Genomic DNA, 27841 nt, shown 5'->3' with positions numbered 1-27841 from the left:
GTTTTATTTAAACTATTTAATTCACAAGATAAATATCACAAAAGCCAACAAAGCCTTGTGGAGTGGATGAAGAGCAAGAGATGCACAATAAATCAGGACATCAGCATTAAGAGTTTTAAAAATACACAAGTTGGCCAAGATGATTTCATGACTTTTTCTGGGAAATGATTGTCCATGCATACAGAAGTAGGATGTGACCCTTTAGCCCAGGTGTGACTGACCTTAGACCTTGAAACATTGCTTCCATTCAAAAGGCTTAATCATACCAATTCTGCACATTTCTCTGGCAGAAAGGCTGCATTATATATGATTGAAGAGGAATGTTGAGTGCAGAGGTTTAGCAGCAGTATTTTTACATATCTGTATTGTTACAAAAAGATGGCTTTTCAATAAGGTCTCCTACGGTGACCTAAACAGCTGTCTAGTACACAATTTAATTCTGTATGTAAGTTTGTACAGTTGATATACAGGTGCATCTCAAAATGTTATGAATGCTTATTTCAACATTTACAGTGAAACTCGATTCATTATACATGATACATTTAAAGTTTGTAGAAAATAAAGCATATTGGACTATAAAGGGATTGAATTTCTGAAGTTACCGGCTATTCAAAGTGCCAGTTTCAAGCAAATTCATAAAAAGTAAAATGAAAAGAAGGGAAGGGCATGTGGGAAATTAACAAGGTGTGGACCGCAGCTGGAGCCACAAGCCTCCACACAGATGGAATAAAAAGGAAAAGGACTGGACTCAAAAGTCATATCTTTAGAGGGAAGTAAAGTTTGCATCTCATTTGGAAATCAGTCAGGAGGAGCGGCTTCAATTCCCTAATACAATTATAATGTATTTTTACTTGCCTTGGAAAACCTAGAAGAGGAACCCTCTTTAGAGCCTCATGCAGATCACCTCCATCCCATGCCACATAAATGGAGCTTTTCTGTACGAAAAGCTCTTCAAGTGTTAAGAGTGCATACTGAATGGTGCATAGACATGCTCTTGTCTTGCATTCAGTTTTTTGATTAACATAATTTGGGGTTTTTATCAGCTGTAATCCATAAACGTCAGAATTAAGTATTTAAACATGTTCCTCTGTGTAATGAGTGAGTTTCACTTTATGACTTAAATAATGGAGATTAACTTTTCATAATCTCTGAATTTATTGAGATGCACCTGTAAGATCAACACATTGCTTGCTTTGGAGAAACACTTAGCAATAATAAAAATCAACCAAAACGTCTTTTTGATTGCTCTGGTTATGGCTTTGCAGTCGACAGTCTCACATGCTGGTGCCATGGGTGGGTGTCGCAGGCTGACTGAGTCCGATGGTGCTGCAGAGCCAGCCGGCAAAGTCCACCTCTTCTGCCTCGGATTGTTTGATAAAAGGGTGCACCTGAAAATGGAGCGTGTAAAAATAATGGAAATGAACTTTGTCATAATTTCTGAATTTCATATGAGATGCATAAGTTGGAGTCGTAATTACCATCAGCTGCTTCAAGTCTGCTCTCTCTGCAGGATTCTTAATCAGGCTGCAACAAAAGGGAAAGAAAATCATGCTTTCCAGCAGAGCTTTTTCTGAGATGTGTCAAGTGTGTTGCTTTTCATAGCAGAAAGTGTAAAGAAAATTCTTTCTTACATACCATTTATTCACAAACTCCTGGAATTCGGCACTAAATATCGCAGGGAGCTTTGGTGGGGGCTAAAGATGGAAGTAAAACAAATGAAGTTAGCACGATGGATATGATATAACACTAAATACGGCAGACAAACTCACCTCATTGACTATGTAATCGAGTAGTTCAAATATAGCCATTGGTGGTCTGCTGTTTGGTCCGTACGCTAAGCAGGAAAATAAATGAATGGATCAAGATAAGAGTTAACAGTGAAGGACATTCAAAGACCCTTTAGGAGCTGCTGTGCTGTGTCACACTTACAGCTGCCCGTACGTCCAGGGGGGCACGGTTTGGGGGACTCGCTGGAGGCTGCCTCCCCTTCCACTGGAAACCCAAAGATCTGCTCCAGTTCCTTGGAATCAGGTGGAGGGATGGGGAAGCGTCCGATGGCCATTTCCACCAAAGACAGACCCATACTCCAGATGTCTGACTGAACAGAGTAATGCGTTCCCTGCAGACGCTCTGGCTGCACAACGCGCGTCAGATTTAATCAGTTATTACGGAGATTAGTGACTACGCATTAACTTGTATTGTGAAGATATCTGCTTCAAGGAATATGTTCTGGTGGAGCAGTTTACATATATATATGTTATTTGTGTGCTGAGCTCACCGACATGTAAGAGCGAGTTCCCACAAAGGAGTTGGCCATGGAGTCTATGAGCTGTCCGCTCACTCCAAAGTCACACAGCTTGATCTCACCGCGGGAATTCACCAGGATGTTAGAAGGCTTGACATCTGAGAGATCCATCCACAGTACATAGTTATCAATGGCAAAGAACAGGCAGCCCAGAATAAACTCATGCAGGATGATTTTTAATTGATAATCTACGTGGAATGCTGTTTTGTTTTGTAATTTGAGCTTCCCCAGTGTTTAACTTTACTCAGTCCCCTGTGATCGCGCCATAGCAATCATGCCGTTTACAAGATCAAACATAATTATATCATTACTGCATGTTAAAAGAGCCCTAATTAAAAATACAAATAATACAAGAAAAAACCCTCAGGATTAGACAAGAAATATCTAAACCATGGCATGGTTTCCCTCAAACTTCAAGTGAGATCATGCACTATTATTTTATGCATTCTGAGTAAAGAATATTTTTTATTACCAGGATTTCTACAGAGTCTAAAAGTAAGGAATCTGATCCAATCATTTTCCAGATAGGGAAAAAGAAAACAGCAAATGGAAAACTAGTTTTTTCCAAATTTTCTGAACTCTCTCACTGTGTCTACAAATCTATCCATCCATTTGTCCTCACCTCCTCTTTGTTTGTTTCCATCCATCCATAAATTATGAACCGTTGTATTTACTTTATAACTTAACTTCAGAAATTTGAATTTGACGTCTTGGAACCCCGTATTCCATAAAACAGTGACTCTTTTTCGCTTTCCACGTTCAGCGCCTTTGATCATTGAATTAACACACTAACACGTTTCTCACTTGTTTTCCAAAATGAGAATGTGAGATGTTTTTTTTTGTTTTTTTTTCTTCTTCTAGTTTTTCCTAAGCATTTGGCCCAATTTATTCAAAGATTTTTCTGGCATAAAATTCAAAAGAGATCTTAGGTTTCGGAACGGAATAAAAAAAAAATCTCTCTTTTCCAACAAACATTGCCTTTGTAAAACTTTGTTCAGGAATTAAAACAAACCTCTATGCATGATCTTGTGCTTCTCACGCAGGTAGGAAAGACCTTTGATGACCTGTAAGATACATTTTGGACTGTCAGCGCAATAACAAATTACTTAGTGTTGCAACATAAATCTTCTTTTTGGTGCAGAGGGAAACAGTTTTTCATAGACTTAATATGGATAAAATTGGTGGGAGAGGTGTTGGTACTACCCACAGCAATGCTGACTTTGCCAAGAATCTCCTCTGGGATTTTGCCTGCTTTCTTCAGTGACTGGTCTAGAGAGCCACCATCCTGAAGCCACAAAGAAAGAGAAAAAAATGGAGACCGTTCATTTGAGACAGAGAGATCAGCAGTTATAGATTACTAGCATTTCAACTGGGATAAAAGTTGAAATAAACGTGCAAGAGCGGTCTGCGGGAAAAAAAAAGTACCATGTGCTCCATGCAGATGCTGATTTCTCCATCGCTGTAAAATGCACCATAGAAGCCCACTATGTACGGAGAGTTACACTCATGTAGCACCTGCAGCTCCCGGATAATCTGGTTCCTGATGGCTGGCTTAATCTCCAGGTGGATCAGCTGGAACAGAGGGCACAATTTTAGTTAGATGTAAAAAAAAAAAAAAAGAAAAAGCATTACAAAACTTCATTTTGGATTTTTGGATGCATATTTGTCTCAACTCCTGTGTTTACCTCACAAAGCCTTGTATTTTTTTATTTTTCCTGATACTTGATGTGCAAAAAGTAGCTTCTAGTACAGTGGCTAGCAAAAATCCAAATAACTCTTGAGTTTTTCTCAAATTTTGTGAAATTACAACCTCAAATCTACGTGTATATTATGGGGATTTTATTTAGTAGACCAAAGTAGAGCATGATAGTTAAGTGAATGACTATTCCTGGTTTTTACCTATTCCCAGGTAAACACTTGAAATATGCGTTGGGCATTCATTGTAGCTCCCTTTTCTCCGACAACCCAAATAAAATCCAGTACAACTTCATTGGTAAATATCCACACTCGGGTAAATGCAGGTGTTCTGTGAATGTCTCAGAATTTTGTTAGGGAACATTAGTGAACAAACTTCGTCATTAAGTCAAAAACCACGTCAAATGGGTCAGGCTTTGGTTCTAAAACCACATCAAAAAGTTTGAAAGGCAGGACAAGGAGAGCATCAATCAGAGAAGCGGCCAAGAAGGCCATTATAATTCTGGAGGAGCTGAAGGTCCACTACTCAATTGTGAAAAACTGCTGATGGAACAAATATTAATAAGATGTCTAATAAGAAGTGTTCATGCAACAGTGGCAAAAATAAACATGCAGCCAAAACTGCTATGGAACGTTATCGATCAAAGTATTGTTGTTGCGCAACATCCCCCTCCGCTCTTCTCTCTACTTCCCCTTCTGATAGGAGGGAGATGTGCTTCCCAGCTCTCCGTCTAACAGGTCCGAGAAGCCTCTAACTCCTGAGTATTAGTACAGATGAGAATATAGAGGACATTCTGTTTAAGCTGGACGCGAGAAAGACTAGCCTGGTTTCTAACGACCTCTGCCTCCAGATGTCCCACCCTTTTTCACCCTGTGAATTAGCCATAAAAAACATAAAAATCCTTTTTATCCAATTACTCAAAATGTTTAGATTTTATTCTTTAAACCTTTAATGCTTTGAAATAAGTAATCTGAACTATTTTTATTCACTGCAGGCTGGAAACTTCCCCTTTCTTCAGAAAACCTGCTCTTCCTGTTCCATGACTCTCTTTCTGCCTGACTATGATTTTTTTATGATTAAATAGAAAAAGAGTAGAATTAAAACAAAGTTTGCAGGACACAATAACAACACACACAACCAGATTAATTTTATACAGTCTGACTCTACTGTTGGGTCTGGATGTCACCTGTGTACTCAATTTTAAAGGTAACTTTATTCATTGTTATTATTAAACTAAAATCTCCAGCATGGGGAAGTGGGATGAGCTCGACTTTTCTCAACCGTATATTTAGGCATTAGAACAGGGTAAAAGTTGTTGCGCACACAGGCTCTCCAGCCAATCTGACTGAATTTTAGCTAGTTAGCAAAAATCACAGTCTTTTCAGAACTGCTAGACACAGACACCAAAAAACGGCATCAGAAGGTGGATCAATGGCTACATTTCTTATCTATAAAAACATGTTAAAGCATGTATCATCTCATTTTAGTTCTCAATTATGCTCTATCTGTGTTACAATGACAAAACATTAAAAGGTTTGAGAGGTATGAATAGTTTAGTGAAGTACTGTGCATGAGGAGCCCACCCCACTAAAGGTGCTGGAGAAAACAAGCACTGTTCTTATGCAACAGGCCAGAAAAGTGTTTGCTTCCACACAATGCCCAAGGACACGCAGCAGAACACGATGCTAAGAGAGAAATCATGTGCTCTGCTTTTTTTGGAGTCAAAACATCAGCTTCAAGTAATGGAAACTCAATTTTAGAAGATTTAAAAAGATTAAATAGTTATGTTGAAATATGTTTTTTTTTACACATGCACTGATCTCTAACAGGGTATCTAAGCAGAATGCACGTAGAAGGAAAGTTTTTCCTACCATAATATTATAATAACTTCCTTTGTGATGACAAAGAAAATCACTAGTGCATTCTAATCCATGTTTTTGTTAACTCATTTTGCATGTGCTGAGTTGCTATAAAAGAAGAAACCTGAAGAGTTTTTTTTTTTTTTTTTTTTGGGCACATTTCTTGGAAATTAAGTTCAGTGTTCAAGCAAACAGCCTCTTCACTGACACTACACACGCAGCAGCTCACCTTCCTGGCCATAATCAGACCGGATGGTCGATGTGAGACTTTAAAAACGACGCCTCCGTTGCCTGCGCCGAGCTCGCAGATCTTCTCAAAGTCATCATCCTTCAGCTCTCCCACTTTCTGCTTCTGTGTCAGGAAGGCCTCCAAGCGTTTTCGTTGCTGCTCGTCCAGCTCAAGCTCCTCCAGCTTTTTCTGCAAAGCCTCCAAGTTTGTTCTAAAAAACAAACAAAAAACAAAACAAAATCACCAGTTTGCGTAATCTGTGATTTCCTCCAATAAAAATACTCAAATGCATTTATGCAATGTTCTAATTAAAATGAGGGCATTTTAACTCTAATGACCTTTCCAATATCTTAATTACACTTATGTAAGATCCAGCAAAAAATAAATATCTTTAAAGCATCATGCTGCCACCACCATGTTTCACACACAGTGAGAATGGTGTGTTCAGGGTGGTGTGCAGTGTTATGTTTTGCATAAAGGCCAAAACGTTGGTTACAGGTTTAGTGGTCTATCACATGAAACCCCAATAACGCAGTGCATTAATCAGTTAATTGTGAGATAAAATTTATTTTGTATATTTTTTATTTATTTATTTTTTTAAATAAAAGTTAAATAAGCAGAATGATGCATTTTCATCCTCAACAAAAGCAGAAATCACCTCTAGCCTGGTCATTTGCACAGACAAAGCTCCCAATCTGCATGAAAGAACACTGAAGTAGAGACGGGACGCTTTTCATTAAGCTCAGCGATGATTGAACTCTTCTTTTTTTTTTCTTTGCACTAAGTAAATCACGAGTCGCTGGAGAGCAGCTGGAGGAGAGAAGCACACGCTCCTCTCCACTCAGCCCCATGCAGCACAGAGAGGGTTAAGTGCTTTTATTTTTTGATAGTGGAACTGCATATCCATGGAGACAAGGTGCCGTGTTTCGGCTGGATGTGGGTGGTGTGGGCGTTTGTTCGTTTCACAAGAGCTGGAGGTGGAGGAGGCGGGGAGACACTGAGAACAGCAGCAGCCTGGAACACACTCCATTCAAGATGTGTAGTTTACCCCCCCCACCCCCCACACCTTCAGGTTCAGGCGGAAGCTGGCTTTTGTTTGCCGTCCACGCAACATCCAAGGACATCCAGCAAGAATATCAAGCAAAGGAGAACTATGTTTCTGCAAGTTGTCTCAAAGATCTCTGTAGATAAGATGACATGCCTTTTTTTCCCGTTTAGAGAAGGTACACCTGTTGGACAACGTTACATATACTTGAGTGCAGTGTTTACATTCCCAGCTGGTTTACCTAAACTCTTCTTTTTCAGAGAGAAATAATGACACAACCTAAAAGAATTTTGGTGGAAAACATTTTTAGATTTTTTTTTCTGATATCCAGATGGACAGAATTATTCACACAGTCATTCAAACACTTTTGGTAGACATTAACAAGCTTCTTGCAAATTCTGGTAGAATTTGACCACTCTTCATTAGAGCTGGTTTATTTTGAGGCACAAACTAGGCTTTAAAGCACAGTTCACAAATGTTCAATCTACTCCAAATCCAGTTCTGATATTTTGGCATTTTTGTCTTGCTTAAACAACTGTTTTGAACATTTCGGTAATGATTTGAGGACAACTAAAAAATGTATGACTGGCAGGTCAATGCTGAGGGTCTGTTTCATTATTATGGAACAGACCCTCAGCATTATTCTGCCACCATCACACTTGACAACTTGCACAATGTTCTTATGTCTAAAAACGTCCGTTTGACTCCTCTGGACATTATTCTTGTTCTGCGATTAAATATCTTAGTCTCATTTGACCATAAAACATTTGACTTATTTTATCAGGGCAAACCGTGACACTGCAGTCACAGATTGTCCAGCATATGATGGACTTAGGTTTCCGAGGTTCCTGGATTGTTTGTAATCATCTAAACCAATTTCGTTTCATTTCATGTCACAATTTAACTCAAATGAGCGAAACAGAAAATTCAAGGCTGAAACAAAAAATGTAGCACTGTCCCAGGATAGTGTTATGTATGTTACATTTTTATTCCACCTTAGAAAAATATTGAAAAACCCCGTAATATGATATACTGATAAGAAGTGTATGTAATCTTCTGAATGGTAGATGGTAGTAGGTAGTTTAAAACAAGTTTTATTCTGCACTTGTTTTAACAGAATAAAACTTATTTCAGAAAACGGTGGCGTGCCATCTAGGGAGTTCTGAGCATTGACTTTATTGCAAAATATGCAAAGAAAAACATGAAAAATTAACCTCACTATGAATAATAAACCCGAGAAACTACTCCAAATTATAAATTATAATACATATTGTCATGAGATTTCCAAGATTTGGTTAGATAACACTACTCTGGACACCTTTTGATTTGCTATCATCTCTCCTGCTTTAATATTGCATTCTTGGCTTAAACATAAAGTGGGTCTCTGAGTGTGCAGCAGCAGGAACCGACAGCCATTTCACACTGTGAAAGCTTCTGGCCGACTAGAAAATGGGCAGTCCTGTTTTTTTCACCATGCTGTAATGGTCTGGTTTCTGGGAAGAGGCTCGTCATTGAATTAAGCTTATTTACCACCATTATATTTGCTGACTGTGGTGTTCCAAATCATCCACAGCAATGTGCTTATGTTTTGAAATGCATGTTTTTAAACAAGGACACATTCAAAACTGTAGTTATTGCAACCACAATTCTGATGCTGCGAATAGATACGGTATATTATGTATACAAAAAAAAAAAAAACGTTTAAACTTTTAGAAAAGTAATTTTCTGTACTTTAAATACACAAATTTGAGCCATCATAATATTCTAACAATTTTTTTTTTCTTTTTACGAGTTTGTCTGCCGAGACAAAAACCAGGTGGTAAAGCCAAATTGAATTCTGCATGAGGTTATTAAATAGTAAATTATTTGCCCCAATAATCTTCTAAAGTCCTGTTAACAGCAGACATCTGATTTTCATTTCCAGCACATCTATTGCTATTGGCAAGATCGCACATAAAGAGAGTCCCAATTTTACGCATAAAAGTTTCTCATATTTCGTTTCAAGGAAAATGTAAAGATACTCTGCAGTGGTGTATTTCTATTCACTAAAAAATGAGACAATAAAGCAGCATAGAATTTAGTTTTTAAAGAACTGAAGGGGAAAACTGATCATTTTTCATATGTGTTTTTGGGGAGTTGTGCGTGGCACAAGAATGAAGCTGATCAGCAGTAAACACTAAAGTAGACAAGCAATTATTGGTAGATTTCGACAGATATTTTAAAGTTGAAGTTCAGGTGTTTGACCTTACTGGTTTGATTTCTGGTTATGCAGCAGTGGATGATGCTGAAACCTGTAGCTTTTGATTCTTTTGTTGCACAGCTGTTTCTAACAGTGAGAGTGACAGAATAACACCAGTCTGCAACAGACTGTCAGTGTGAGGTTTATACTGTGTGATAGAGTCCTGGATGAAGAGATTCCACACTTTCAGGGTTCCTCTTCAGGGTTTACTGCCCTTCATCCTGTTGCAGCTTGTCCACAGTAGCAGGAATGTTAACAGCCTCGCGCCAAACACCACATTATCATCTGCAGGTTCTAACAATGACAGGCTAAAGCTCATATGCAGCAGTTCTGTCTCCAGAAGTTTTGTCTAATGATAGAAGTATAACATGTTTTGCCCTGGATGACATGTTACAGAAGCAGCCTCACAGTAAGTAAACATGTTACATAATATTCATCTCAGTCGAACCAGTTCATAGCAGCACTGACACAAGCTTTTTCCTCATGCGATAAAGCTGGGCTTTGTGTCACAAAGGTTTTATTTCTTCATTATTATGTCTGGGCAAAAGGTGGTGAGAAAGAAACAGGTGCATAGACTAAAACATGTGTTATTTAGCATATTGCTTTAGCTGCACGCTCCTGTAAAAAAGGGCTCTGGAGAGCTGTGGTTTACATACAGTGGTGATTACATTGGGAAGGAATGGTAAACAATATATTTTTAACAGTTTCCCCCCCACCCACAACTAGAAGTATGAACAAAGTAGAACAAAGGTCACCATCAAAAATGTTTTTCTAACCTTCTCTTCATAACAGTGATGATAAGTCAGTGCTCTAACAGTTTTACTGATAAAATAACGGTTTTTGCTGTCATTGTGCTATGGAAGTACAGGTGGCATCAGTAGCATTTTTTAGCATTAGTTTTTACTTCATTATTTACTTACATTATCTAATGCTTGATTCTAATGATGATTTTATGATTATTAATTTACTACTTTAAATTTTGTATAGGATATTTTTACTTTACATGTAAACTGTTCATATAATACCAATACAATTTTCTAAAATGATTGACAGCAAATTTATAAAACACATAATTTATTTCCTTCCTACAAAGATCATTAAAGTCCTGGCTTTTTAGTTACAAATACTTGTGAAAGCTTAATTGTGCACTAACTCAAGGCACTTTTTTTTCAACAAACACCCATGTAAATGGAAATAAATCCAGGCAACTTTTATATATTTTGGGTCAGAAGAAGGTTGGAAATTTGTTTTTGTAATTCTCTTATACTTTTACTTTGTCTTATTTGTTTTGTTACAAATTCAGACAAAAAAAAGTCAAATTTATTGAAAACTCTAACAAAAACTACATTTTAAAAATTTATTAGTTTTATTCATTTTAAATTAACAATGATTGTAATTGAACTCATTTAATGTTATATTTTACAATTAAGCAGATCAACAAAGTGTAAAATTCATCAATAGGTGCAACTAAAGACAGACACCAGATGTGTAGACTGTATGACCATTTTACAAAAGCGCTCTAGAAATACTTTTGCTAGGCTTTTAAAAAATTTAAAACATTTCAACTGATAATTGCAGGAGGCGCAGATCAATAAAATCAGATTGAAACACACACACCCACCTACACACACACACACACACACACACACACACACACACACGCCAAATTCCCTGCTGACATGATTGTCCCATAATTAGGTCATAGCTGAGAATCTGAATATGAACAGCAGATTATTGATGGACACTCACTCTGAGGCTCCTGTTCCGTTGATAGTGTTTCCATCAGGAATCGGGTTCAGCTGGATCGGTTCTGGCTTCTTTCTTTTCTGCATGTTAGGGACAAGAATCAAGCGGGACAGGAAACAGATACAGAGGATCAGAGACAGGAGCAACGAAAAGAGACGTGGATGGACTCAAAGTGGATATCTCAGGGTGGAAAAATCACTGCCGTTTTAAGCTGCAGGGGCAAAGCAGCTGATGGTGGTGGATAAACGTCACGACAATATTTACACTGGTCTTCCGGATAGCATGGTAGAGCTAAGTGCAGCGCTCCCTCTGCTGGTTGTGTCTGAAACTGCCGTCATCCCTCTGAAATCAGAGCAGAGATTTTCTCCAATATAAAACATACCAACAGTTTGCCTTCAATTTGTTTCTAGTTACATTATTAATCATACAATTTTTCACATAAAAAAAATCAAGAATTGTTTTGGATCAGATGTTTGTTTTTTTTTTTTTTTTCCCTATATTCTGTTTTAGAAATGTTGATATCTATTTGTCTTGTGAGCACAAACTCATAATCTCCCAGCCCATGTTTCCTCAGAAACATTTCCCTTCAAATGATTTGCGGGAGTGAATCGTAAAATGGCCATTGAAGAAATCGTTAAACACCACAAGAAAGCTTAAATAAATATGGGGATACACATTAGTATCTTTCAATCACTTTATGTTACATAAGAACTTGATTTTGTTTCATTTTGAGGTAAGTAAATTAAAATCATCTTTGAGTTGAAGGATTAAAAGCATTTCTAAAGGTGAGGTTTGAAGATCGTTACTACTTTTCTTATTTTTACTTCTTTTTTTTTACATTTCTTACCATCCTTTTCAGACTTGATGATGACATAATAAAATATGGGTCATTTTTCAACTTTGTTTGTCTTAGCTTCATTTTTATTTATCGTTCTGGTTGTGCGTATCTATCTTCTTGTATTCTTCATGTCGTACTTCCAAAATCCTATGATATGTGTAGTGTGTCTGGCTGCTTGTTTGAATGAGTGCACTGTTAACATTAACTTAGCAAACACTGCAGCAGAAATAAAACAAAAATAATAAAAATAATAAAAAAAAAAATAGTCAGACATTTTTAATTCAGGGTCTTTGATCTTCATGATAATTTTAATTATCCTAAGATCTGAATAATAATCAGGCACCTGGCCTCTTCACCGTTCTTCATGCTGACGTGCAGCTCATTATTTCAACAACTATGCCTAGGGTAGTTTTCCTTTTTCTAGCTGTTAGCACACAATGCATAAAATTACCAAAGCCTTAGAAGAAATCAAGCTCAATTCAAACAAAAGTTAATCCACTCCAGCCAGGCATATGAAGATATCTTATTTTAGGAAACTTGGGTGGACACATTTGAAATCCACTTGCGATGTTGCGTGTCACTGATGTCTGATTAAGATGCAATAGTTTATGAATAAAGAAAAAAAGGGGTCAGAATGGCAAATACTGAGAGGAAAATTTTCAGAAATGACATACTATATTTCTATTTTTTTTATTGCTTCCACATTATGCTAAAATGTTTCCATTTCTTACATTCAACTGACTGGACTGTGGGTTCACTTAATATTTTAAAGTCATTTTACAATTTTATGTCATCATCACTCTTACAGGCAGCTGGTGAAAAATCCTGGACATCCTCTGCTTCTGTTTTATTTATTGCAGTTCAAAATCTTTATGCATTCAGAATATGATTTCATCCACTGCAATATTCTCTCCCTTTTAATACGTTCCTTCAGACACAGTTTTGATCTCTTTGTTTGGGGAAGCTCAGAGATGAGCAAAAAGATCACTAAACAGCAGACTAAACACAAGAACGCACTAAAGTGCAAAATGAACCCAAAATCAAGGAACTCAAAACCAAATAGACAACAGAATCAAAGTCTTCAGAACCCGATGGAGGGATGGTACTCAGCTGATGCTATCTGAGGTGATAAACTGTCTCAGGTTGAGGCTGCAGATTCTATCCATTCTTGATCTTTCCGCTAAGGCAGTTTGGGTGATTTTTTTTTTTTTTAAGACACATTATTTTGCTCACTGCCCACAAGTTATAACATTGTGATGGCAAGAACATATTATGGCGAGGCTTTTCTTTAAGCTTGTTAATTGATTAAGGATCAATTTTCAGGATAACTCAGCCAGAGTTTAGGAAATTGCTTAGATGAAAAGCATATGAATATTTTAGGAGGACCCAGTCAAAGTCCAGGACCTAAAACCTGGATTTTGACTTATCAACAGATCATGATAAGACTTGAAAATAAATGTATGTTCACCAGTAGGTCTGACTAAACTTTAGCTACTTTCCAAAGAAGGATTCTAAACATTTCAGTCATTAAATGTACAAAGCTGGTAGGCAAATGCCACAAAACACTTGCAGTTGCAAAGATGGTGAGACTCAAGGGGACGGAATCAGTAAAATATAAATTCAACACAGCAATTTTTTCTTTAAATCTGAAATGTATCAGTACATCCTTTTTGAAAGGCATAGCACAACCACAACATAATCTTGTCTTATATATTCAACTCAGGGTTCAGCAATTTGCTTGGGTCTTTACTTTTTGTCCTCACTGATTATGTGAAAGACGTTTGGCTCTTAACATTGGTGATGAAGGTTCAAACTCAAACATGATGTAAGAAAGAATCTATGCTTTGATTTGTTTTATATTTGTTAAATATAAAACAAATCTGTTTTATATTTAAGATAACGCAGGCACTTGACCAGTGGTTAAACAGAATGCAAATAAATAGCATCCTCTGCAAATGTTTAAATGCTTAAAGTCTGCAATGTCTGCTCTTAAGAATCTAATCCTTTGGGCTGCAGCTGCATTTTGCTAGTCATAATAATTGTGTTGTCTTAATTAATTACCTAAGTTATGGCACAAAGTTAACTGAGCAAAATTAATGTCTATAAAAAGGATAATCTTGTTCATAAATCACCTTACAGGGTATCACCTTAAAAGGAAAAATATAAATATAATTACATTTTTAATCAAACAGGGTGACTCTTTTTTTGCTTTTAAGATCTGAAGCTGTTGGTAGAGACTCATTAAAACAAACCACCAGAAGAAAGGAAGACTACATTAAGAAGAAGTGGACATGATTGCTTCAACCATTTGCCAGCAGTGGAGAAATTAAACACAGCCTCCTCTGAAAAGTATCATCCTTAAGGAGTGATGTGTTAGCTGTCAGTCGAAGTCCGCCATGCAGATTAGATATCTGGCTGAAATCGAGAACAGCTGTCATTTTTACAATCTGCTCGGCAGTCTCTACAGATTCCTCCTGACAGACACAAGGCCAGAGAACCGTGCCTGGTTTACTGAAAGCATCTTGGTACCAACATCATCTTTTTCTTCATAAACTAGGACTGACATAAGGGAAGATTGGTTGTGTCCTATCACCAGCATGTGGACAGGGACCTTGTAAGTTGCAAAACTTGACTTTTCCGACCTCCCAGCATGAAACAGCTATGCCTGTGGATTAACTTTCTGAGCAAGGACTGAGGACAGAAGAACAGCTTCAAGACGAGAAACTTGAAGATGAGAAACAAATTCAGTTTAAGAAAATGCAGCTCTCTTTTTTCTCTAAGTTTTTCTGAAAACAGCTATGTGCAAACTATATTGCCTTGACGTACTTTAAGTATATGCTGACAATTACATCAATTCTTGCTGTGATTAGAAAGTTATTTGAGGTTTTAAAGTAAGAACTAGTCAGGAACTGGTTCTTGCTCAAAACTACCTACTTAGAAAGTATGGCATGGGATTTTAGGGTTTTAGTGATTCATTTGAGTCCTTTTTATTTCTAGAGGGGAAGGATAAAAAAAACAAAAAAAAAAAACAGCTTCAACAAATTTTAAAAACAAGTGTGTTCGCTTAGGTTTGTCTTCAATGCCAGATTTGTCTAATTCACACAGGGTCAAAAATAAGCATAAAGGCTCAAATGTATCGGCCTATATCGGATTAATTGTCTTCTAATAAGTTTCAGAGAGACTCCTACACCCTTTTTGTAGCCATCAACAATGTCTTGGCATAACCATGGCAGTGTATTTGAGCACTCTTTCTATCAGAAAGGATATAATTCATTTAAAGTGGTTGACTTCTTTAAATGGCACAGACCTGACATTTTAACACAGCTTATAACTTTTAACAGGGATTGAGGTCATGGCTTTGAGGGCACCATTAAAAAAAATCTGATTGCAAACCTTCAAAAACTATAAAATGTCAATGAAGTCGAGACCATTTTGGGAAATGTATTACTCTGCTTTATTCATGCCAAAACTCTTTCTGATTTGTACTTGGGAAACAAAACAGCCAAGACTTATGGCTATGATAACCTGGGTGATACCAGAAAACCCTTGTGACTATTATTTATCTATTAACCAAGTATCACCATAGACTGAGAGGTTTTCAATAGGACAAAGATTGAACTATATGACCTTGATGGAAAGAAGTATGTTTGAAGTCTTCGTCGCCATCTAAAATTATAGCCTACATGGACAAAACTTAAGTGTTCCAACATTGATCCCAAACAAGTATTAGAAATGCTTTCGGAGTGATTAAAGCAGACCCCCATTAACCATGATGAATGGCCCTGACCTCAACCCTGTGGGCATTTTGGAGATTATGTTCAAAGCTAGGACTGTACCAAAAAAAAAACTAACTAGTTTAAATTTCAGATGATTTATGCCACAACCATATTGATGGCTACAAATAGTGCGCGGTTTCTCTGGAACATACTAGCGGACACTTATCCAATTATTTGTAAACCTGCAGGATAATTTTGATATCGCTAAAAGATCAAAACTTATATGAAATTAATCTCCTAGCCAGCATTATATAGGCGAACTCATCTTGTGTTGCGCAATCAGTAACAGATTGTAGAAAAGGAAAACAATATTTTTCAATCTTTATTTATAGGCATCTTTTTTTGTAAGTTTCTAATCACAAAAAATGAGACATCTCTGTTTAGACTGTTTTTCATGTTTTCAATGGTGTGTGTAGTCTGTAAGAAACCAATTTTACATTTGAAAGAAGGGTGTAATTGAAATAAATTGAACATAATTTGATTTGTATGTGAAATGACCTGAGATGGTATTTGTTGTGAATAAATGTTGTATAAACTAAATTAAATTAAACATTGCACCTAGACGGTTTTCCCGTCCACTGCCAGTTCCTTCAGAATTGACTTTGGAAGTAAAAAAGAAGAAGAAAAAAAAAAAACATTGAGAAAAGGCTCACAGAGCTTCCTTTAAGGACAATGTTCCATTACCAGCAGCTAACGTTTCTCACTTCTACACTACTTCTTTATCATTCACTTAGTGGAGTGTTGTTTTCTGTTTCTTTCTCAATTAAGGCACCAAAGACAAATGGAAAAGCTTTTATCAGAAAATATATAATTCTAAAGTCTATAACATGGCAGCCTAAGACCCATAAATCCCTCTCTTAGAACATAATGCTCCCCAGCACAGAATATGGTGTTACAACGATACTGTAAAAATAAATCTCCAAAGCTTGGTGCATGTCAATGGGGGGGAGGGGAGGGAACTGCTTCTTCAATGGGGGGTAAGGAGCTCTTACCCCCCATCCTTCCAATCATAGAAGGGATCGTGAAGAGTAGTGAATAAATAAGAGAAGCATAATTCTAATTAAATAAACAATAAAGAACCACAAGGAATAAACGTGCTAAAAGAAACAAACACCTGAGAACGAACTGATCTAAATTAAAACAGAAAAAAACGCTGGTAAAATCAAAACAAAGAATAACTTAAGTGGGGGTATTATGTGTTATGTGAAATTTTTGAGCTTTATATCATGGTATGTTATTCGCTCATCATTACATACCTGGAGTGTTTATTTGATTCTTTCATGCATGTTTGAGAAGTCCTTGAATCTCCTGTGGCAGCCATTCAGGGGTGCTTAAGTGCTTGGTCTCGCAAAGCATTGCCTATTTCCACAAAGCTCTTCTTTTGTGCAGCAATATCCAGTCAAGCTTCCACCTCACACAGCATCTCTACCCCACTTAGCTCCTCCAGACTAGCAGCAGCAGCAATTAGCAAACACATGGTGGGACTGTAAGTCTGCTGAGCTTATCAAACTACTTCTTAGTTCAAAGCTCCTAAGAACAGTTGTAAGTGGTATAAAGAACGATCATTGTATATAGAGTATTTTTATAGCAACTGAAGGTAACATAGTTACTTGACTATGCTACATTATCTGAAAAAATACATAATATTACTCCTTTAAGCCAAGACATAGGGGAAAAAATTATCAATAAACCCAGGAAAATCCAAGAAACAATCCAAGATCCTTCTGATAATCAGAGCACCATAATTTATACCAAACTAATGCTTAGGTAACACTAATCTACCGCTTGATGAGGCCTTAACAGCTCTTTAACAGTAAGAGCCTATTTGCTCTTTCTTGCAGCCGCCGTTGCTCCATGAGGATACCAGCAACAAGACATAAAAGGCTCAGAAACACTCGTGAAGGATGTACAGCCGTGCTGGAAAACCAGAATGCACTACTTCTTGTCTGATGTGCTGGATTTGTTGCTTCATCCGCCACTACTTTGTTTGGGGAGCTGGGGATCTGTGGTCAGGGATTACAGCAGGCCACAAAGGCAGCTTCTGAAGTAGCAGATAACAGCAGGCAGCTGCGCCGACAGAGAAGAAGAAAAGTCAGTAGTTGGAGACACAAACATCTAAATTTGTCAGAGGCACAAATTCAACCATTGTAAGGCACTCGCATACAATGGTATGGGGCTTTGCTCATTCACTGTCACATAAATCTAACCTTGTGATTATTATTTTGGAGCTTCGTACAGATTTAAAGGGCTTCTCCACAGTCAAGCTAGTGTGGATTTAACATTTAAGTGCCTGATGCTGTTTTTCTTTCATTAAATTCACTAACTGGTTTGTGTCCTCTGCAAGATTCAGGTATGAGCCTAAACGTTTTACTGCTTTAGTGATTATAAAGACAAATGCAAATCTTCATAAAGCTTCCTGTTATGCCCGATTGACATAAAGAAACGAAATATAAACAGTAGTGATTTAATTCTTTCCATAGTTTTGGAAAATCATATGGCAAACAAGACACAATGTTGTTATGCCAATAGTGGGTGGTGGAAGGTGGAGCTGTGCCCTTCTGTTTCTGTGAGATAACTCAATAAGAAAAGACAGAAATAAAAACAAGTTTTGGGCAGATGTAGTTCATCTGGAACAGGGCCAACAGCAGTGCACTAAGGAACGCATGCACTGAATGTGGCTGAAAACACATTCTGATAAGGTGTGAAAAAACAAAAATTGAACACTCATATATATATATATATATATATATATATATATATATATATATATATATATATATATATATATATATATATATATATATATATATATATATATATATATATATGTGGCCAGAATGAAGAACCTTGTAAATACCAGACATCCTGTTTTAGTGCTGGTGATAGAAAAAGGTTTGGGTTAAACATTAAGGGCAACAGCCTGAAATTTGTGCAGCACTAATCAAAAGCAACTGGTATGTGCTGATAGAAATTTACAAACCGATTTTACTCATATTTTAGGCTTTTGAGCACATTTTGCCAGTATGTTTTTATATTTGATTTCTTACTTACTTAATTTAATCTCATGCTGCTCTGATAATGTTACCAAAAAAATTACACCATGCAACATTATTGATTATTTGTTTTGTGTTTTACTGATGTAAAATTGTGCATCATTTTAAATGAAAATAAAAAATGCTCTGATTTCTATGCATCTATGCAAACTAGGGATGATTTTTGGGGTGTGTTAGAAAAATTATGCAACATGAGTTATGCAACTTAGAGACAGCATATACTCTCCAGATATCCACCCCGACCAAGGAATTTATGCAAATGCCACTCAAACATTGCAGCAATGACTCAATAATAACATTACTAATACTCATTTCACTCTATTGCATATCTGCTTTGCGCTTCAGTGGTGTGGGAAAATACAATGCCTTAGGTAAGTAATATTTCAGCATCTTCTTCCTACACCTTTGACCCTGTATCTTACACAATTTCATCCGTGAGGTTGTCACTCATTCTTTGAACTTTTGGAAAAATTCTACAAAGTGAACACTGCAGCTCTTAGACCTTATGCGCTATGTACCATTAATAGAAAATCAAAGCAAGCATGATTCAAATATAGCAGCAATAACCCAATAAAAATATGACTTATTGTACACACTGGTGCAGCTTCACGTGTTTCTTTATTCAAAAAGCTTTAAACATCAGAACACTCTGTATGATTAATTCAGATAATAATAATCTGACCACTTTTGAGGAGTCATAAAGAATTGGCTTGTCATCCCCAGATGGACAGTGAAAGAAAAAAAGGAAATGAGGTGACAACGTCAAGGCAAAAGTAAATCACACTCTCTTAATTATACGCCCTTGATACCAGTAAACACACACTACTGATAGTAGGAGCACATCAAAAATGAGATATAATTCAAAAATGTGAAAGGTCTTGATGTTCCAAGAAATCAGCTTATTTTTTTATGCTTAGATCTATGTAACATGAGTTTTTCATTGACATCATCTGATGATGTGAACACTTGGGGCAGGTTGTATGGTTGCAGAAGTGCCAATGACAACTCACTCAGGCAGTCATTAGGTATCTAGGAAGGGGAGGTCAAAAAAACAGATCTGACACGTTACCATTATTGTGATTTAGTGGCGCTCCTATTTTTAGAACTACAAACTAGCCAACTTTGCTTTTAAGTGGGGAACGACAATCTTGGGGTCATTTAACGGTGCTCTGTTTGGGGGTGAATTGAAAAAGAAATGGAAATTGGAAGGAAATAATAAATTATCAAACCCTTTGTTTAATGAGACTGTGTTAGCTTTTCTTAATCAGGGTCATTGCCCTGAGGTAGTAAGTTTTAAAAAAGATTATGATAAGCCTTTATGGTAAACATTATTAGAATCATGCTTAGTCTTGATCATTGGTGTATTTTGCATACTAACTAATCCTTTTGCTATTATTTGATCTTGTGCTGTTCAGTTCCACAGTGTGAAGGGTATCAAAACATGTTTAGATGCACATGCAAAGATACATTTTTAACCACTAGAGCAAAAAGACAATTAAAAATGTGTTGTTTTATTGATATTACAGCTGGCTGCATGATGGTTCAGTGTCTGGGTCTGGGATCTTTCTGTATGAAGTCTGGATGTCCTTCCAATGGATGGATGGATGGATGGCTGGACGGACAGATGGATGGAAGAGTAGAAGTTAATGGCTACTGCGCCTCCTGAGATATGGACTGAAACATGCTGTATTTGCCCATGTGGTTAGTGTTAATGCGAAATGCCAAGTAATTTAAAATACGACATTTTTTAAGCATCTACTCTGTTATTGTATAATATGGAACTGCTTACTGGGTCACTCACCAACCTCAGCTGGCTTTAAATATCAATGCAAGAGCAAAAGTCCTGTGGAGGGTAATCATTCATGAGGAAAATCGACATGGGAATCTTGTCAACCCATCCAGATTACAAGGCATGATGTTGCTCTACTCCATGTACAGACGGACGGACGGACAGAGAGACATCTGATAACTTTGTCTCTACGCTTTAGCATACCTGTCACAGGCAGAGAAGTGTCTGTACATGTGAATGATTTTATGCTGCTTGATCTTTCGTTCAGGGTTCACAGAGAACTTTAAGTGTGCATTCTTGCGGAAATATATAGCTTTTAATTATAATAATTTAGTCTTTCCAGGCAATTTGCCTACTTTCACACCATATAATTTTGAATATTTTAGTCATGTATGAAAAGAACATAAATGATCCTTGATGGATACCAAAAAGAAAAGACCAAGTGTCTAATAATATATAGGTTATAGACTTTACACTTTTAGACTTTAAACTTTTCCAATGTTCACTACAAGCTGGAATTTTAGGGTATATTAAATATCAGCCATTCAATTATTTCTATTTCATTTTGCATTTCATTTTCTAAATGCATTGCTTAACATATCAACTTTGTAACGAGATAATGTTTTGGGAGGCTTGCTTGCAAGCTAAGATTCCTAATCATGTGGCAGTCATCTCTAATGAGTGGGATGTGTTTCAGTCATTTCTAATGAGTGGGATGTGTTTCAGTCATTTCTAATGAGTGGGGTGTGTTTCAGTCATTTCTAATGACTGCCACAGCTTAGTTGTGGTTGTTTTACTTTCCAACTTTTTATTGAGGTATATTCTTACATTTTAAACTTAATCACAAACCAATAATTGTTTCCAGTTTCAAACCAAACGGCCAAAATGACTTTTGTTTTATTTTAGCGTATTAAATGTTAGTCACTAAAAGTACATACATTTTAAGCATGCATATTCATTTCTGACTGTTTTATTCTAAAAGTATTTGCTATTAATTAGAATTCACCTTTAGGTATTTAGATATTGGTTCACTGTAAAGGTCATCTTGGTTGGTGTCCAGCAGATAATGGCAAAACTGATAGGGGCTGTATGAATTAACATGTCAACTTAGAATTTTTTATTTTTTTTTTAAATGATGTCATACGACTTGTAAAAGACAGCGCGAGGAAGTTCACCTTTAACTGGATGGAATGGTTTTCACTTGTGTTCTACTCAGACATTTAAAACCTGTCCAAATAAAATGTAAGCAGGTCCGTTCACCGACTGGTTTCAGTTTGTTTTACCAGTGTCGTTGGTGGTTACCGGACAGGACAGTGGGGGTGCTTGTGGAGGTGTGGGGTTGATGGATGGAGGTGGGTGTTGGGGGCAGCATCCGCACCTATGACGTCAGCAGAGTTTAAAGTGGGCCGCGCTTCCCCCCGTGGAGAGGAGAGAGAGCTGGGAGGAGGAGGCGGAGGCGGAGGCGCTCACTCACACCTGACTTCTGCTCAGTTTGAACTCCACAAACTACCTGCGCTCCCACTTTCGGCATATGGAGCTCCGCGTCGGGCAGTGGAGGCTCTAATTTCTACTGTTCTGTGGGGCGACAACTTGCAGTTTCAGGTTTCTCGAACGGCGGTGAGTTTAAATGCCTTTTTGTCCCGCAAAACCGGGCTTGAATAAGTAAAAAAAAAAAAAGAGGAGACTGATGATGTGTGGCAGTCCCATCATTGCCAGCGTGTGACAAATCTGTTTCAATTTTATTTATTTATTTATTTTTTTTTTTGTCGTTTTGTCGATGTCACGTATAAACTTGCGGTGCAGTGTTTTTTGGCGCTGCTGCTGGTTTAGCTTTCTATTTGATTAGACTGTTGGCGAGTCTATCCCTGGAAATGTGTTTTCTCTGCCAGAGGAAAAGGCTGTATCATCCCAGAGAGTCCTAAAAATCTATTGCAGCGTGCTCGCCGATGTGATGTTTTCATTTGCGTCTCAGTCATCTCTGCCACGAAAAGTACTAGTTTGAAGATGTGTTTATGCTATGTAAAAGCTGAATTGGAGCCCCTGAAGACTAACGAGTCTGAAATGTGTTGCAGGGTGAATAATTAATCCGAGCTGCTTTATTGTTATCTTTTTTGTGTGTGTGCTTTCCGGATTTCTGAGAAGTTTTGTGAATCTGGTTGATTCTTAAATTTGCATTTTCTACCACGTGTTGAATGTTTAAACGGACATTTTCCTATGTCCATTTCGTTTATAAACCTTGGTTAAGGAAATGCTTTATTTTCTAAGACTTATAGGATAAGCGGTGATTTTGGATTTAGAAATTAGACATGCTATGTCATTCCTGAGCCACTAGATGACAATAGAGTTCAAGCTGAAGCAGCTGATTAAACTTGCATTAGTCTCCAACGAGCAGACATGCACCACTGTGTGATAATGAAATCATTACAGCGGCTGAGTCCCTCTGTGGGAAAAAATAAACAGCCCAAGATGGTCCTTTGTAAAATCTATCTTTTTTTTTCTTTCTTTAAACCAAATCCCAGCTAAATGCAAACAACGCACATAAACACACACACCCACGCAATCAGAATCACTGCTGTAGATAGTGTTGTTTGGCCCTGTTTGAGCTGCATATATTACAGCACATGCTCTGCATGGGCTCTCTGCATTATAGCAATTTGTCATGAAGTCATTCATCGCTAATGCTTCTCGGCACTAGAGCCACGCAGGTTTCATTTTGACCCTGAGAGTGACGCTTTGCATGTGCATTGGTGTAATGTTTGTTGTTGTTGTAAAGAAGAATGTTTTAAATAAGGCGCTTTAAATAAATAAGTAGATTTCTAACTACTCTGGATAAACATTCTTAGTCTTTAATGATTTATTGTTTGGCTTCCCTCATCCTCACCCTCCCCACATAACTAGGCAAACAAAAAACATCCACAGAAATCCAAATGAATAATTCACATTATCGAAACTAATGTTTAACTTTTAAATATTGTTTGCCGTTGTATTAAGATGTTAGATGAGCAATCCCATTGTCACAACAGTTTCAAATCAATTATTAAAGTAATTTAAATTCTTACATTTTTGCGCTCTCCGACTCGTTGAATGTTTTTTCGGTTCAGTACTTTCAGAGCCAACTACTGTGGAACATCAATTCTCTCCTAATTTTTTTTTAAGTTTTTTACTAATTTTTTTTTAAGTTTTTATCTAATAAAGTACTTCTTTTTTTTTGTTTGTTTTTGTAACCCTCATAAACAATCCTGACATCAGGCTTATCAAAATTTATCTTTCGGTAAACTTATTTTCCACGGTACCTAATTAAAAACTAACAAGGCAATGCATGTTCTTTTTCTCTTGAAATTTTATCTGAAAAATTGTCACACACCACCACTACTCTTTCCTTCGAGAGCAGTGTCGGATTAGTGTGATAACGGATAAAATAATTTTCATCATGTTCAATTAACTTTTTATTTTTACACTTCCTAAAGTTTCATCAGTATAAAAAAAAATTAGAACAAATTTAACGCGACCCTATTTTCCTTGAATTGTTGGATTATTTATAATGAAAGTCTATTCTGGAACCTCAGGCAGCCTTTTCATTCGGTCTGCCGGGGCACAGCGTGCATTTGGTCACACTGTAAAGTAACTTGCAGCTTTAAACCCATCCCCTCAGGAAAAGTGACTTTTCATTAAATCTTGTGATTTGCAGGTTGTTGCTGTAAACCACCTGGTGGTCCTTTGAGGTTGAAACTGTGATTTCAAACATCTTTTCTTTTTTTTTTGTTTTTTTGTTTTTTCCGCTCATCGATGGTGAAAGCAAATTGATACTCAGTTCAGCTTCAGCAGTTTCAGCTCTCTCAGGATAGAGCCAAGGACAAAATTTGCCATTGAGACGTGAATTATGACATTATTTAATGAGAAGTGAGCAGACACCTTTGTCTTACTTTTCTGAGCTATTCCAAACGAATGGATCCTACAAGAGTGCAAAGGTTGCTCATGAATTTTATGAAGTTTTGCGTGTGCGTGCGTGTGTGTGTGTGTGTGTGTGTGTGTGTGTGTGTGTGTTTTACTGTCTAGTAAAGCCTTTCAGCTGGAAATCCCTATGTTTGGCTTAATCAATATGTTTAATTAGTGCTGATTAATGAAAGAGCGGGCCTGTAAAAGGCTGACAGCTTTCTTATTTCACCAGAACATCTTCTAATGAAAAACAGGGAAAATTGCTTTCCGTGGTGTGGGGATTGGATTCTACACGTTCACGTGGTCATTTCGAGACGAAATCTGTGAAAACGGTCCACAATTTTATATTTCTGTTTGACACATACAAGACAGTATTTTCCTTCTTTTTTTTTATACGTGCAATTGATGTTTGATCAGCTCCTAATTCAGACAGAAGCTCAGTAATCTTTTCATCTCTTACGAATTAAAGGATTTGAAAACATTTGCCAGCACCTCATATATGTTTAGAATTACTGTCTCCTTTAAGCCTGCTTCGCCCCCAGCAGCTTCTCCTGCAGGGAGCTCCCAGAATGACTTTCTTTGACATTTTACAATTTTGACTATTAGAACTGAGTTAATTTATTTGCAAGAGCAAATCTGAAAAACCAGTACAACACTGAAAAGTAATTTCAGTGTTGTACTGGTACATCTCAAAGGATTACAATACAATTAAAATGTTGATATATATTTTTTAAACTCTTTCTCACATGCTGTTTTTATTTTAATTATGTAAAGCACTTTGAAATGCCTTGCTGCTGAAATGTGCTATGCAAATAAAATTTGATTGATTGATTGATTGATTGATTGATTGATTGATTGATTGATTGATTGATTGATTGATTGATTGATTGATTGATTGATATATATATCAGTAATTTATTTCAAAATGTAAACACATATTGAATTGGTTTATTATAAACAGTGGTATTTTCCAGATATCTGTAATTTTTTTTAAATAATTGTGCTTTACAATTAATGGAACCCAATAATCCGGTTTCTTGAAAAAAAAAAGTATTTTTGAAATACTGAAAAGTGCATGCATGTAGTGTACATTATATGCACAGTACAGTAATCGTCAGGGTACCTTTTGCATTAATTACTGCATCGATGCAGCGCAGCAAGCAGGAGTCTGTGGTGTTAAAAGAACCAGGCGTTAAAAGAACCGGGTTCTTTATTGCAGCTCATCTGCATTGTCTGCTCTGCTGGCTCTAATCTTTTTCTTAACTCCATAAATTATCTTTGGGATTTAGATAAGTCAGACTAATTTATCCCCCCATGAAGTACAGCAATACTATGGATATTAAAGCTATCATTGCTTCTGTTAGTGGTGTGAAGAGGAGCTGAAGTCCCGATGAAGAAGAAGAAGAAGAAAATGCAATCAGCAACTCCACAAGATTTCGAGCAGGTGGAAACACGAACAGCTCTCCTCTCTTCCTTCAGACTCTGGGCTTTTCCTGCCAGTTATACGCTTTTAATGCCACATGTTTTTCTTCCACTCAACTTTCAATTAATGAAAGTTGAGTGCCTGGATAGAACACTATGTTCACAACCAGCTCCTGACCTTTTCCGCCAGCAGTCTCCCATATGATGGTGTTGGCCATTAGGGCTACAGCACAACATATCTGTGTTGAAAATCCCCCTTTCTTGCTATTATGCAGTATTCTAATATTCTGAGGAAATGAATTCTGAGTTTTTATCAGCTGTACACCATCACATCATCACAATGAATAGAATTAAATTCTTGAAATATATTACTGTAGATGAGAAATCACTGTAAAATAAGTTTCACTGCTTCAGTCAAAATTACCAAAGTAACCTATCAATGACATTCTGATGGCACACCTGTAAATATGAAATTGATTTTCCAGATTACATGTGAGCACCTCAATAGACTTTAATATTTCAGAGTAGTTTCTTTTGGTTTGGTGCGTTTTGAACACCGTGCCGTTCTCTGTCAGATTTTCTCAAAAGTAACAGCAAGAATGACCTTTATTCTGCAAATGAAGCTGTTTTTGCTCAGCAGTGACTGATAGATCTTATTATTTCAGCAAAAGTACTATGAGCATTCAGCAAATACCCTGGAGCCATAGCAACTACATTAACAAAAGTTAATGAAATATTCGGTGGCAGGAGTCAGACTTTTCTTTAGTTCTGAAAGCTGTGGCATTTACATTTTGAACTGTAGAGAGGGAATGAAAACAATATATAGCACTGCATGCACCTGCATCTCATCTGTCCTATATATGTAGACAAATTTATGCATAGCCTGAGGGGTGTAGTTTTTTGTTTTGTTTTTTTGACCGGAAAAACCAGCAAACGTTTGTAACAAACAAGTTTTTTGAATTAGCACAAATTTTCCTTTGAGTGTTGATCATCAAAGCAAAGTCATGGTTGTGCATGTTTTGCATCACAACATAGCTGAATGAATGCAAAGTGATGCTAAATTTTAAAAGCCACACGGTTTTGCTCCTTAAAACAGCTTAGCTGGCTGGCATTGAACAAGAACACACACAAAAAAAAGAAAAACAAGACGTTTGCAATTTAGATTCTGCTTCAATTGCTGTCCCAGAGGTCTGGCTGTGTCTGCATCTGATTATGCTTGCATGCATTTAATTAATAATTTGACAATGCGTGGCATTGATGCTGGTCAGCCAACACTCTGCGGAGGAATAGATTGCCTGAGCCTGATATCCAGCCATGGTCTCTTAGCGAGGCACAGAAATGATGAGCTCAGGCAGATTTCAGATACTGAAGCTGCAGCGGGGAGCTACGTTAATCCCCCACCGCCCTCCCTCAGGTGCAGCCCAGTACATGAGCGCCACGGACTACAGCCTGCCACGGACACGCGGGTGATCCCTGATTAATGCACTGATCAGTTCTTTTCTGGTTTGTTTTAATGGCAAGCACGTCCCCTGTGGGAGTTTGATGACTTTTTGCTAATACTGCTGATGCATGTGCTTACCCATGCCACTTTCTTCGTCCCTGTCTTCAGAAAAGACCCCTGCCAGAGCACCTGAGTATTCTGACGTTTATAGGATGTTGGTAGCAGCACAAGGATATGGGAGCAACGCATATTCTGCTGGAAACACAGGATGAACTGAGGAAATGAGCTGTGATAACATCTCAGCATGCTGTGATGTGTTGTGCTTTGTTGATAAGGCTATTATTTAACATTGTGCCTTGGACAGCAAAATCCCATTTTCCATCTCGGTTATATGTTTTTCCGCTTATAGTTTACTCCCTGCCTCGGCTTTGCATATGAGCTTTAGCTACTAATTAGTGTGGAGTCTA

General features: G+C 37.2%; 2 protein-coding genes across 9 annotated transcripts in view; one reads left to right on the top strand and one right to left on the bottom strand.

The window, feature by feature from the left end:
* Positions 1–6: 6 nt before the first annotated feature.
* map2k1 (mitogen-activated protein kinase kinase 1) lies at positions 7–11388 on the bottom strand. The gene is made up of 11 exons (XM_007556826.2): positions 11123–11388; positions 6090–6300; positions 3731–3877; positions 3513–3590; positions 3318–3369; positions 2279–2403; positions 1930–2134; positions 1770–1834; positions 1636–1694; positions 1479–1524; positions 7–1388 (listed from the first exon to the last, which is right to left on the bottom strand). Exons 1-11 carry the CDS (start codon positions 11203–11205, stop codon positions 1275–1277), a joined length of 1185 nt encoding a protein of 394 aa, XP_007556888.1. The 5' UTR covers positions 11206–11388; the 3' UTR covers positions 7–1274.
* A 10616-nt stretch (positions 11389–22004) lies between these two features.
* LOC103141266 (multiple EGF-like-domains 11) overlaps positions 22005–27841 on the top strand; it is a 110975-nt gene continuing 105138 nt past the window's right edge. For all 8 annotated transcript variants that reach the window (XM_016673772.1, XM_016673776.1, XM_016673774.1 and 5 more), the window contains exon 1: positions 22005–22192. The gene's annotated coding sequence lies outside the window, so the exon portion shown is untranslated. The remainder of the gene's footprint in view (positions 22193–27841) is intronic.

Source organism: Poecilia formosa, unplaced genomic scaffold (genome assembly GCF_000485575.1).
Source record: "Poecilia formosa unplaced genomic scaffold, Poecilia_formosa-5.1.2 Scaffold81, whole genome shotgun sequence".
Taxonomy (NCBI): Eukaryota; Metazoa; Chordata; class Actinopteri; order Cyprinodontiformes; family Poeciliidae; genus Poecilia; species Poecilia formosa.
The sequence above is the reverse complement of the archived record's forward strand: the minus strand, read 5'-3'. Positions and strand labels throughout refer to the sequence as shown.

Coding starts and splice junctions, on each gene's coding strand:
- map2k1 (XM_007556826.2), bottom strand. CDS start 11,205: ATGCAGAAAAGAAAGAAGCCAGAACCGATCCAGCTGAACCCGATTCCT. Junction 1,835..1,929: donor CCCTGGACGTACGGGCAGCT/GTAAGTGTGACA, acceptor TTTCCTGCTTAG/CGTACGGACCAAACAGCAGA. Junction 1,695..1,769: donor TCGATTACATAGTCAATGAG/GTGAGTTTGTCT, acceptor TTCCATCTTTAG/CCCCCACCAAAGCTCCCTGC.